This window comes from Micrasema longulum, unplaced genomic scaffold (assembly GCF_059751315.1).
Source record: "Micrasema longulum isolate JH-2025_06_02 unplaced genomic scaffold, ASM5975131v1 h1tg002277l, whole genome shotgun sequence".
Taxonomy (NCBI): Eukaryota; Metazoa; Arthropoda; class Insecta; order Trichoptera; family Brachycentridae; genus Micrasema; species Micrasema longulum.
The window spans coordinates 1,472-14,991 of record NW_028279433.1 but is presented as its reverse complement, the minus strand read 5'-3'; the positions used below and the strand labels follow the sequence as shown (position 1 = coordinate 14,991).

Here is a 13,520-nt window from a genome sequence, read left to right as displayed (position 1 = left end):
GTAAACAAACGAAAGATTTAAACACAAAATTAAAAATAATTACTTTGATGAAGTTATTAACGTTTTTTATAACTGAAGAGTATATTATGCTTTTCTGACAAAAATATAACTAAAAAATTGTAAAATCAAATAAATGAAAATGAAAAAAAACAGCACCAATGCATAATGTAGTATCTGAAAAATTAGATCTGTGAGTAAGTTCTGGGATATTGTCGATTGGAGAATTTTTGTAATTTTTGAACGCACCCTTGTTTTTAAAACGTCAAAAGTCAAAATAGCTTATCAAAATCAGGTACTCGCCAACTTAGCAAACCTGAAACTTGCCTGAAATCGGCAAACTTGCATCTTTCGTTGCATTTGCAATATTTGCATTAAACTTGAATTAAACTGCATCGAAAAAGTACCCAGCTTAAATGACTACGATTCAAAAAAATCTCAAGTGTTAGGTGTTTACTGAAATAAATAATACCGGATTGAGTGTGTTGAGTTCTGTGTAGATTATTTAGTTTAATTTCAAAATAGAAATACTTTCCGCTTTCGGTATAACGTATATTTTATGCTGTGGAGGTTTACGCGAAAACATACGTTTTGCATTAAAAGAATTGTTAAAATGACGAATGTTCAACAGAACCGAGGGACAACTTGTGATGTTGATTCAAGGTATTATTGTCCGCCCTTTTCTTCTTGAATTAGTTTAAATAATGAATAATATAAAGCAGACACAAAATTTTCATTTCACAGCTGTTCAGTTTGAATGAAAAATCAATATAGGTACATGGTGAAAATTTATTGATACCTATTAAAGTTGTCTTTCATTTTCCTAGTTTTCTTTCTCTGTCTTTTTATTTTAATTCCTTATTAATTTTTGTTATATGATATATTATGATAGCACTGAAACAAAATACACATGATTTTTTTAGAGTTTAAAATAAAAGTTTGTATTTGAATATACATTAAACTACTAAAAAATATTTACAATTTTTTCTATAAAAATTTTTTAGACACTTTATTTTATAGGCTTATAATATTTAAGTTGGTATTTATTTTCTTTACCAAATAGCTTACAAGGTATTGCACTGCATCTAGACTTATTTTTTTCATGAAAATATTGAGTTTCTCTTCTCTACTGACATTTCTTGGTGGAACTGCATAAATTATAGTAAGAAATTTTTTTTTTTTTAACATTGACCACTTTTATTTATAAATTTCGAAGGCGTCTAAACGAAACCTGGTCACCAGTGGAAAAAATATCGATAAAGTAGTTGAAACTAAATAAACTATTTTTAAACATGAATGTATATTTTACACAGATTTAAGTAAATACTGAATAAGTTTTAATGCAAGCATTTGCTAATACTAATTTAAATGAACAGTCCATTTATATATATATATATGTATATTTTAAAATAAATATTTGCATTCTCGTTATTGACTAAAACATTTTGATTTTGTGGCCATTTTAACGAGTTGAAAATTACTCACTATTAGAAAATAAGAATAAAGTTGGGGTAGAGTGGGGTTCGAACCCCGGACCTCTGATTCGTGAGTATGCAACACTAGCCACAGGACCACGACCCAAATCTAAATCTACTTATATTATACTCACATGGCAACAATATTATACAGTCAAAATAATTTAATTAGTAGATATTTGTAATAAAAATGTTCAAAAATATAATAGGAATTCCTGAATTTATACTCGGTCTATATTAGCCATACTCAACCTGCGGCCCGCCAAGCTTTTATGTGCGGTCTGAAACACATTTATTATCAGGAACGCCATTTAAAAAAAACATTGCATTCTTTTTTGGAAATAAAGATACGCACAAATCATCATCACAAGCTGCGAACTGACTCCAGCAGTATAGTATACGGATATGAAAAAAAACGAATAGGAAAATACGCTGTTATTTTTATGGATAACTTATAGAGGGCACTTTACAAAATGATTATATAAAGAAATAAATTTAATTTTAGATTTATTAATTTGTAATTTAAGCAAAACAATTTACTTTGTTATCACATGTTGTTGATGTTTTAGCTAATATGCTGGCTTTTTTAGGCTGGTATGCTGATATGCAATAAGTATTATTGTTCTGTTTCAGTTTTTAAAAAAAATATTAGTTGATTTATCAAGTGGCGGCGCCCTAATCTTGAATTGATTCAAAAAATTTAAAAACCCGTAGTATTGGTTGAAACCCGTTCAAACGGGTTTCAACCAATACTCTTTTTTTCCATATGAATGTTTTTTTTTATCATATCAGTATAATGTTGCAGCGCCCGTAACTTATCAAACATATGTTTGCGGCTAGAAGAAAAAAAGGTTTCGTAAAGCTGGTTATGCTTAGAAGGATACAGAGAAAATAAATTATTATTATTTTAATGAGTAAAAGTAGACTGAACATTATTTTCCGTGTCCAGGCGGATTAAGAATACAGTTGTGTATGTGAAATAGATTCAGAATCCTGGACGAGTGTTTTCCACTTGACTGGCAACTATCAAATAATCCTAGAAAATAAAACGAATGGAGACAAGTCCGTTTCGTAGTGTAGTGGTTGGCGCATTCACTTTCCATGCTTGAGGTCCCGGGTTCAAACTCTAGTAAGGCTGTGTAAAATATGCTTTAATGTGGTTTTACACCGCATATTTTAGTGTCTCTGCATTGGAATCTGAATCATAAGACTGATCCTCACATTACCTTCATGTAAAAGATAATTGAGATACGCTGCGTTTGGTGCACAAACACAGTTCTCTATGCACCATCAGGTGCACATGATGATAATGATGACAAAACATGAATGAATTCGGTCTATTTGTCCCTGATAATAATCTTCCGCAAAGGCAACACTGGTTGTTCTATCACCACTATGCAGAACCAACCGGCCAATGGTTATGCCGGTAGGTAGACCAATCGTGTTATTCAATCGTATCGCCTCGGATGTCGATATATTTCATGACATTGGGATTTCTCTTAGGAAGGCGATTTCCAAATTGCAATATGTATAATAAAATAAATAAAACAACTTTGTTTTTAACCACTAATTTTTTACTCAAAGTTGTTTTATTTTTTAAACAAAGTTGTTTTATTTTTTTATTGTAATGAATAACCACTGATAAATGACAGCTGAATATGAATAACAACTGAAGATGCCCATTAGAGGGTGAAAGCGCTAATTGGTCAAACAAATAAGTGGAAGTGTACCAAGTATTTTTAAATTAATAACTTATATGTAAATATAAGTTATTACATCATTACAATGGAATTCCATCAAGAATTGTCAATAAATAATTTTAATAAAAAAAATATATTATTACAGTCAGTTAAAAAATAGTAGAAATCAGTTGTTATCAGAACTACAGCTGGTTTTAATGCTGGCAACATTAAATTATAAGTGGCTGCTTGTTTTGCGAATGGTTAGGTCACAATATATTTTTATACTTGTACTGCTGCTTTTAAAATGAAAGACTTAAGAACATCATTACTCCCAATTACTTTACTCTTTTTTTGCAATATATTTTGTTTACTATGGCTTTAGTGCTGAAAAGATTTTTAACTTTCTGGTATGAAATTTTATTATTAGGTATAATGCAGAACAGATTTGAATCTACCATCTCATCAAAGTGCCGGTGGTGTAGTAGTATCTCAATATTTTATTTTGCATTACCAAACAACTTCTAAATGCGTTTGATCCTCCTGAATAGTTTTTACAAATTAGAAAAACAGCATCGCATTTATTAGAAAAGCCTCTTCTAGGACTTCGAAAACAGCTTTGTCTTTGTTTTTTCAACAGTTTATGTTCTACGGAATGATTCAATTATTTTTTTCCCTATCTCTGCACTAAATTACTAGTTGTAATATTTATAGTTAGATAAAGTTTACACATAGGTTAGACGATAGTTTTTGAAAATCAACATTTTTTATTGAGTATAAATAATTAGAAAATATTTATGCTTCAAAACTCATCAATTCCTTTTCTAATTCTGGTTTCAAAACCACCACTCTAGGTGTATTAAAATATCTCTTTTGAAACGTGTAACCTGGTTTGTTCATCAATATTTTTTTACAAAGTTTGTGTGTAATATAGTTATATTGTTTTTTTCAGCTATGATGCCAATAAACTTATATATCCAGCGGCCTCCAGGAATAAAGACCCCATTTTACAAGTTTTGAAAGATCAAATAACCAAGTACTTTCCCAAGACTTCCGAAAACCTATTTTTTTTGGAAGTGTCCTCAGGGTCGGGCCAACACGTGGCTCATTTTGCTCCTCACTTTCCTAAAGTAACATTTCAGCCATCAGAATATGAAGCCGACTTACTTGGCAGTATAAATATATATGCCGAAGAATGTCCCACACAAAATATTAACATGTCTATATTGGTGGACATCTGCAAGGATCTGTCTATGTACAATTTTAAGGAGAAATCAATTGATATCATATTTAACGCCAATATGATTCATATTTCACCACTCGAGTGTACCAAAGGCCTGTTTGCAAATGCAGGGAAATATCTGAAAGATAGTGGAATGATGATCACTTATGGGCCGTATGCGATGGATGGGAAAATAACACCCGAGAGTAATGTAACTTTTGACGAATCTCTTCGTACTAGGGATCCTCGCTGGGGATTGAGAGACGTGCAAGATTTGACCTCTCTCGCTTCCCTCAATAACATTTCTCTGAAGGATATTGTAGATATGCCATCTAATAATAAATGCCTTGTTTGGATTAAGGATGAGGAATAAATTCGATTCAATTTTTATCATTTATTAAACAATTATATTTTCGACATGGTCACAAAATAATAATAAAAAACATTTTCATTATGGACCTATTTTATATAAATCGTAATGGGTCATGATAAAATAACTGTGTTTAATTTAATAAATTGTAAATTCATATTCATTTTTTGATGGATGACATTTATGAAATAATATAAAATTCTAGTTACTAACTTAAAATTATCGATCTGAATTTACATTGGGCTTTGTACTAATTCTTGAGAGAGAAAGGTAAACTTTTAAAGTTTTGGAATGTCCAATATAATTTTTTTTAAACACTGGAGTATTTTATGGATGTATGTTTGTTTGATAAAAGATTAATAATATTATTGTATTTCATAAATATTATACATGCACTGTAATAATGATTGTTGCTAATAGATAAAAATGTAGTTTTTAATGTTCTCTGAATGTGTGTAGTGTTCATATCGGTAAAAATAATAAAATATTGATGTTTATTAAAATGTGCTCATTCTGGATAAAGATAAAAAATATATGTGTAAGTATTTAGAATTTTAGTAAAAAAACTGATTTAAATCAAAGGTTTGCTTCAATTTTATAAGAACTCCAGTGTTTCATTCATTCTGAAATATAAATTTCTTATGTAATGTTCCACTTTCAAATTTATGTTTTCAAGTGGACGGATGTTCTCTATTTATCCTTATGAGCACAAAATACTTAAAGTAACTTTATAAACAATATTTACATATTCAGAAAAGGCATAATATAATATTACCGTAGTGTTCATAAAATATCAGAAGACATTGTTTTATTGTTGGTCAAATAAAGCTGCAGAAAGTAACATTTGGAAAGTAATGCAGGAATTAAATGATCTAAAGAACATGAAATGGGAAAAGAACATTAGCGTTTGTTTGTAAAGTAAAAAAAAAAAATGCTTAATACTTTAAAATAGGTATATAAATACAATATTACAGTCAATAAATACTCTTTTATTAATTCAGAATATTTTAGAGAAATATGTACAATGTTTTTCAACTGAGACGAGTAACTATGCCATAAGCTAACGGTGGGATGTATTATGCTTATGAGCAATGCCATGCTTTTTGATATAATATTTTATATATAATAATATTAGCTGAGTATTTTGATTTTGCATCTATAAAAGGCAAATTAATTTCAATAAAGAAGGCAATCAACAATCACAATTAATAAAATTTCAGACAAATGCAATAACAATGGATTTCTATTTTAGCTATAATAACATATATGTTTAAAAATAATTTGTTTTCACAGTCTATTCCAGCCTCGACAGATGAAGCGTTCTTATGACAGATTAGGCACAAGGCTGGCAGCCTACAAGGCACCTTACAATTTACTTCGCCTCTTTACTTCGTGTACCTCTTCTGCTAGCAATTTATTCCTTACTCGCTAATATTTATATCGCTTTCTCTAATATAAGTAGTAAATAAACAGCTACATAACAATTTGTATTTAATTTAATGATATACCGTTACCTAATTATACGTTATATATTTTAACCGATACTATTATGTTAACGCATAATTCAATATTTACATTGGGATGAAGATATATTTTACAAACATGATATTGCCTTATTAAAATAGCCGCACTTAAAAATGAGTATGAGGAGAAAAGTGAAAAAAATATTCAGACTCAAAGCATCACACATGTGTAAAAATAATGAATGTTCATGTTCATACTATCATATGTACTCAAGTTTGTTAAAACATAAAAGTTTTCTATTCTACTCCTTATTAACTTCACAAAAACGGAAGCGGATCACTTGGCATATATGTCTACAATGCATTCACTATAATGCATCGCGATAATTAATACTTAAATGTTTGGAATGAAACGAAACATGCAAATAACATCGCCAACTTTTTACATAATATAATAAACACCTACATTTATCAGACACTGAACCACTTTCATATTTAATTGTATAAATGTTCCCTTTATTTCACAGTTATGTAGGTATTGTGTCTTTAAGTAAAAAAAAACTGTTTTTGTAGGCACCGCTAAATTAAAACACGATTATTACATTCAATTTTCATTACAACGCAGGCTTCCATTTTTATGGGACAATGGTAGTTGATCCATTATTTCCTATTTTAATTATTTAAAAAAATAATTATTGTCATCTTTCCAAAATAAAAAAAAGCGTACAAGGTACTTGTTTCCTCATCTTTTTTCTAAGAGCCACAAATGGAAAATCCTTTCAAATTATTCTTCATTATTTCCTTCAATGCGTAGTTCGTACAAATAAATCACCATTTTTGTACCTCAAAACTCTTTAAAATGAAAATTCCATTTTTAGTTGTGGTTTCATATGTACGTTTTTTTTACTTTTTGAAGAGTTCCACCTTTGATGTCTTTATCAAGAGATTCATTAGAGTTTTTGCATTCGTGAGAGCGGTCCTTACTTCCCAATTCATGTTGAAGATTATCCTGCTTAGCAGGAACATTCACTACAAGGTTGATAGTTTTGTTGGCTCGTGGAGGCAAATATGCTGAATGGTTGGCATTCAAAGGCGTCTCCAAAGGTGTCAATCTGAAAAAGAAAATTGATAGTAATGAATATTGTTTTCTCAAGCCTGGGTGTTTTTGGTGTAATTGGGACTCCTGGCCTGTTGTGGTGCAAAAAAAATTAAATTGTTACTACCTAAAGGCAGAATATTGTTTTATATGGAGAAAAACTAGTATTGGAAATATATTTTGGCAAATACAGTGAAAAACCCAAACTTTTCACAGTACCACAATTTTTGTGCAAAATCACAAAGGCCAGATTGTTTGATCATTAGTAAGAGTTAAAAATCGAAAGTAATACATAGCAACAATTTTAACTAATACTAATGATAAAAACAATCCTAAAAAGTGTATCTTAAGTTTTAAAGGGCATTGCATTAGTAGTCATTAACATTTATTATAAAAAATTAGGAAGGTAAGATTTACGCTTCAGATGTCCATTCAGGGAAACCATAAAATATACTAAAAAAAGCTTTTAATTTTTTTTCCATGGTAACCTCAAGGAAATAAGATGTCACATACAGTATACATACCTGTTGAGGTGGTTGTGTTGTTCGTGAAAGGGCGTTGTGTCTGACAAAAAAGGGTGACGAAATCGACGGGAAAATAAATAACCAAATACGAATCCTAGTAGAAGTGTCACGACACAAGATGCCACAACGGCAATATGAAGTGCATTAGCAGTATATATCATCTTTTCTGGGCGATTAACTTTTAATGAATCTGTAAAAAAAAAAAACATTAAATACAAGAAAAAAAAATCAGTAAGCATGGTAGAAATTGGAAACAATATATGACTCCAATTGCAATCACAGGTTGTGACCTTACCCCTACTATGAATGTTAAACTACTGGGTGTTCATTTAGATTCAGATCTTTCTCTTCATTCTCAGGTCAATAAAAGGGTAAGTGCTGGTTTCTTCTTTTGAATAACATGATATATTGCCCTAAGATTCTGTCACTTATTAATTTTAGAGTCCCAGTAACGCAGACCAGAAACCAATCTCTTTTTAAAATTTCTAAATGTAAAACTAAATCTTTTCAAAATTCATTTGTAAATAGAACCTGCCATATGTGTAATCAGAAATTAAATTGTATTGATATTAATAACATATCTTTAACTTCCTTTAAAAGTGAAATTTCCAAAAATAATTCAAGTTATGATGTTACGCCTTGAATCCGCAGCCTATATTATGCAGGTTATGTGCAGTTCTGTATGTAGGCACATAATAAATGAACACTGTATGGTCAACTATAGTTGTATTATTTATTGTAATGTGCAACTGTGTGACCAATATTCATTTACATTTCTAGTAATATTATAAGTTTTGTATGATTAGTTATTTTATGTTATGTATAATTTTTATGACACAACATTTACAATAACAATATTATATGGAAGCCTCTAATTGGACTTTATGATATGTATTTATGGTATAATTGATTCTTATAAATGTATAAATGTCTGTTGGCTTTCCAATGAAATAAAATAAAATAATATGTCAGTTTAGGTTAGTTAGAATTTAAGTTTAAGTATACAATTGTAAAACGCCCTTGAGGTGATTTTTCACAAAAAGGGCGCTATATAAATAAGCAAATAATTAATATTATTATGATTTACCTGTTTCGTGTGTTTGTTTTGGCTCCGAATTAAAATTAGGAATATCATTTGTTTTCACTAATTCAATGACGACTTCATTATCCATGTCATCAACATTATTTTTGTCGATTTCTACTTGCGTAGGGTGTTTGGAGGTTCCACCTAAGGTCCCGTGTGTAGGAGATTTGATCACTCTCTCTTCCTTGGATGGGAAAGGTAATTTATTGCAAATCTCAGATGCTCCTTTCTCAATGTCTTGCAAGAACCTATCAGCATTTGGAAACTGTCTTCCGCCAACATATGCACATTGTTGCATTTTTGAATCCCAAGCACAGTGAGGATCTTGTAAAGTGACGCAGTGTCTGCAATATGAAAATTAGATATTAAATACCATTCAAATTGTTGAGCTTGAAATCAAAATAAATTATTTTTATCAACAAACCTGCAAGATGAAATGTTATTGCAGTGATATAAAGACATGGTTTTAATGATTTCGTTTGAAATAACTATGAGTTTATCTGTTGCCAGTGCTACGTGGATTTGTTTTACAGGTGTTCCCTCAGGTAAAACTTGCGTTTCAGAAACAACAATTGTTTCAACAGGAGCTCTTGTGTCTTCATCTGCACTACTGTCAAAGTCTCCGAGAGCGGATGCTCCATTTAATAATTTAATGACTCTTCCATCATCTACAATAATAAATTATTTGATAAAATAAATGACCATGAACTAAAAAGGCAATATCAAAATAATTATCAATATAAATAAGCTTTTTCATTACCTGTCCCAACGTATAAAACATCAAACTTTGCACCATTCATTGCTAAAACTTGCGGATGTACGGCTATGGAGGTTAATCTGTATCTGAAAGAGAAAAAATAAAAATAAGCTTACCTAGGCATAAAAATAAAATAATATATCAAAGTAGTATAATAAAAAAAACAACTTACTGTAGGCTGACACGCACAAGTAATGGCTTGGAGAGAAAAGCTGGAACTGCTTGTTCCATTAAAGAATGACTCTTAATAAAATTTACCGTTGAATCAGGTAAAGTTCGGCTATCCTTAACACAATCACCTGGTCTTGGACTAGGAATCTGTTGAAATAAAAAATAAAAATTGAAAATAACAAATAATAATAATAATGTACAATTCATAACATGTATAACCTATTTTATTCAATGATATATTGAGTTGACAATACTTCTACAATAACTGAATGAGCTGAACTTTTGGAAAGAGTAAACAAAGTACATTGTTTTTCGAATTCATACCAAATTTGAAAAGGAATGTTTCAGATCTAGACTCTGACACATGGCTACACAAGAATGAAAAAAAAATTGAGATGGTAAATACAATTAGGTTTACCTTATCCTCTTCAACTGGTAACCAATTAGCATTTATGGTTTCTTGAGCTTTAAATCCACCATTGAAAGCAGATAAAATATCTCGCATAGCAAAGGCACACACTGCTGATCCGCCAATTGAATTTACAGGAGTAGTGAGAACTCCATAAATAATTTCACTTTGTGCTTCACTACTGCCATAAACACCCGATACAATGTCTGTAGTAGATTCTGAAAATAATTTAATATAAGAAATTATAAATAATTCAAATTTGATAGAAGTTCATTATAGCTCATTTAAAACAGGAAAATGTGAGCTATGTTATCAAAAATCAAACTTACGTATTTCATCAAAATAAAACGGATATTCTCCTGGAATTGAACAGTTCAGACGAGATTTTAAGAAAGTCGTCCATCGATCCCCAAATTGATGAGGCCCTCCTTTGTCATTTAAACAAACCCTTGCGACACGTGAGTATGTTGCCTAAAAACAAGTTTTATAATACTATAAATATACCAAAATGTCCACATGGGTTTCATATTTTTGAAAGCAGCAAAATCATCCAAGAAAGAAACTAAAGTAAAAGATGTAAACGCACCTTTCCACAGTTCATGTATTCGACAGCTGTCTCTCGGAAAAAGAAGAATACATAATCCCCATAACTCACAGAGTTAACAAAGTTTGGGTTGTTGAGCTGTCTAAGGTTGTAGTGTTCAGTTCGTTGGGGTCCCCTGTAAATGAGAGGGTCTGTTCCGGAGAAGTCCGCAACAGTTGCGGAATAAAGCCGTCCATCTGAAATTAATATAAGAATGTACAATAACAGTTATTTTCCAAACATGTTGAAATAAGTAAGTTTTGTTTTATTCTATTTTTACCTCAAGTATTTAAATTTTACAAATACGTTTGGGGAAAAAAGTATGCTTATAATATTTATATGGAATAAGGCTTAGGTTCACAAGCTTAATTGTACAGAATCATAAGCTAACTGGTATACATTGATGTTTTTGTGTGATAATGTTTAGAAGCTAGATTGTAAAATGGATCTTAAATTTTATTCAAGTTGAACTTGTACGCATTGACGTGGAATTATTTTCAGACATAACTTTTCTTGTAATTATGTTCAGGATCACAAAGCTTATTTGTAAATTGATGTGGAATTATGTTCAGGATCACAAAGCTCATTTATAAATTGATGTGGAATTACGTTCAGGGGCTTATTTGTATAAATTGATGTGGAATTATGCTCAGGAGCTTACTTGTATAAATGGATGTGGAATAATGTTCGGAGGCTTACATGCATAAATGGATGTGGAATTATGTTCAAGGCTTACTTGTATAAATAGATGTGGAATTATGCTCAGGGTCGTAAGGGCACAGGCCCGTGCCCTCGAACTCCTCGTGCTTCCGCAGCTTGCCGTCCTGGAGGCGCGGGTGATAGTGGCGGCACAGCGGTTTAAAGGAGTTGGTGCCACAGACCAACGTCTTGCCGTCCTGCGCCCGTGCCGCTATACGGATGTAGTTCTGGCAGTCCACCTCTAGAGACTTGCCCTTGAGCGAGCAGAGCTCCCGATGCGCGCCCGTTGAGTGCCATTCGATTTTCTGAAAACAATTTATAAATTATATTAAATATATGTAAAAAAACGTGACATGACCATCGCTCATTTTATTTGGTTTGAAGCGCAAATGTTTAAAAAATTACAATCAGGAAGTTCAGTGCTACGGGAAATTGGATATAAAGAATAAAATCTTACGCGCAGCAAAAATTAGAGCATTTAATTGTATGGCGAAGTTTCTTGAAAATGTACGAAAAAAATATAAATATTTTAAACGTCACTAGTTCTTCTGAATCAAACAATAATAGAGTGTTATGATAGATTTCTGGTTTACGGGAAGCCAATTTACCAATCAGCAAAACTAACCGAAGAGAATTTCAAAATTACAAAACGTTAAAAAATCATAGCGCTCATAATACTATACATAAAAATATTTAAAAAACGTTTTTTGGTTTAGTTTGATAGTCTATTACCAAAATTTGTACGAATTATATTCATTTTTTGTTAAAAACCAAAAAGTTTTATTTACAAACCGTGAATACAATGCATACAATTTTAAATCTATTTTAGAAACTAAAGTCATAAAAATCATAATTGTTCATCAAAAGTAAACATGCAGATTCCACTGTAGGTTTACGAATAACAAAAACGCTTCTGCAAATCTATGAAATTATTTCCGCCGTCCAAGATTGGTAAAACGAAGAGATCCTATAGGTCCTTTTGATACCTGGATGCACCCAACATATTGTCCAACTTGCTTCGATCCACGGACTACTAAGATTTTTGGTGGATTTGTTACTGTGCTGCATCTAGTTTCGTCTAAATCGGGAAATATCACATACTACAAATAACAATAAAAATATATGAATTGGATTTTTTCATATTTTTATTTAGTTCTATGAAAAACAAAGTCTAATATATATTTACAACATAATTATACATCTATACTTATTCTAACATTATTTAGAATAATTAATTGTATTTTCTAAATCAATACGGATATTGTGGAGAAATGTTTTCAAACATAAATGTAAAAAAGAAATTTAATACAAATACGTTGCTAGAAAAACGCAACCTGTTTGGCCTTGGTTATTGTGACGTCAAGATTCGTGATAATATTCTAAACAAATTTCAATGGCCAGGGATAAATAAATATGAATCGTGACGTATTAGGGGCGTGGCCAATGGAATGACCGTTTTGCGGGAATTCAAAATTACAAATTTAAAATTTTTTTTTTATTCTACTAATAATTAGCAAAAAAATTTTTTTACTGGACAGTATTTCATAGACCTTTATTACTTTAAAAATGTAAAAAAAAGGTGATCTCTTACGTTTACTTACGCACCCTCAATTATTATGTTCGTCGATCTTATGCCCTTTTTTAAATTTATTTAGAACTGATGATCTCTAATAATTTAAAGCAAAATTTATCATGTATTGTACCTACACTTTTCACTATAGTATAAAACATGCTCATGAAACGGACACAAAAAACACCATAAACCGGACGTCCATTTCATTGTATTTATTAGTGTCGGTTTTATTGAACTCTTTAAAACCTTAAATAAATTCGAATAATTTTTTTTTTCATTAAGAAATATAACATTTTTGTTACATATTGTACCTTATAGTACCAGTACTTGATAATTCAAAAAAATAAACACTAAGATCGTTTTCACACTACAGCAAAAATCCACCCGGCCAGAAAAAATGACATAGGGTGGATCGATT

The 13,520-nt window shown here is 30.7% G+C and overlaps 2 protein-coding genes across 2 annotated transcripts; one reads left to right on the top strand and one right to left on the bottom strand.

Annotated features, from left to right (window-relative positions):
- Window positions 1-268: 268 nt before the first annotated feature.
- Window positions 269-4,867, top strand: LOC148272605 (methyltransferase-like 26). The gene is made up of 2 exons (XM_088239830.1): window positions 269-660; window positions 4,104-4,867. The coding sequence occupies exons 1-2, from the start codon at window positions 557-559 to the stop codon at window positions 4,744-4,746; spliced, it is 747 nt and encodes a 248-aa protein (XP_088095956.1). The 5' UTR covers window positions 269-556; the 3' UTR covers window positions 4,747-4,867.
- Window positions 4,758-12,629, bottom strand: LOC148272604 (semaphorin-1A-like; the record flags this gene model as incomplete). The annotated part of the gene is made up of 11 exons (XM_088239825.1): window positions 4,758-7,318; window positions 7,827-8,016; window positions 8,914-9,254; window positions 9,335-9,578; window positions 9,671-9,753; window positions 9,840-9,985; window positions 10,257-10,465; window positions 10,577-10,718; window positions 10,834-11,027; window positions 11,567-11,834; window positions 12,516-12,629. Coding segments are annotated over 11 exons (2,157 nt in total), but the record flags the coding sequence as incomplete, so codon positions are not given.
- Window positions 12,630-13,520: the final 891 nt, after the last annotated feature.

Bases quoted from the DNA above. Each gene is read 5' to 3' on its own strand.
- LOC148272605 (XM_088239830.1), top strand. From the start codon at position 557: ATGCTGTGGAGGTTTACGCGAAAACATACGTTTTGCATTAAAAGAATT. The intron at 661-4,103 runs GTATTATTGTCC...TGTTTTTTTCAG, and splicing joins ACTTGTGATGTTGATTCAAG to CTATGATGCCAATAAACTTA.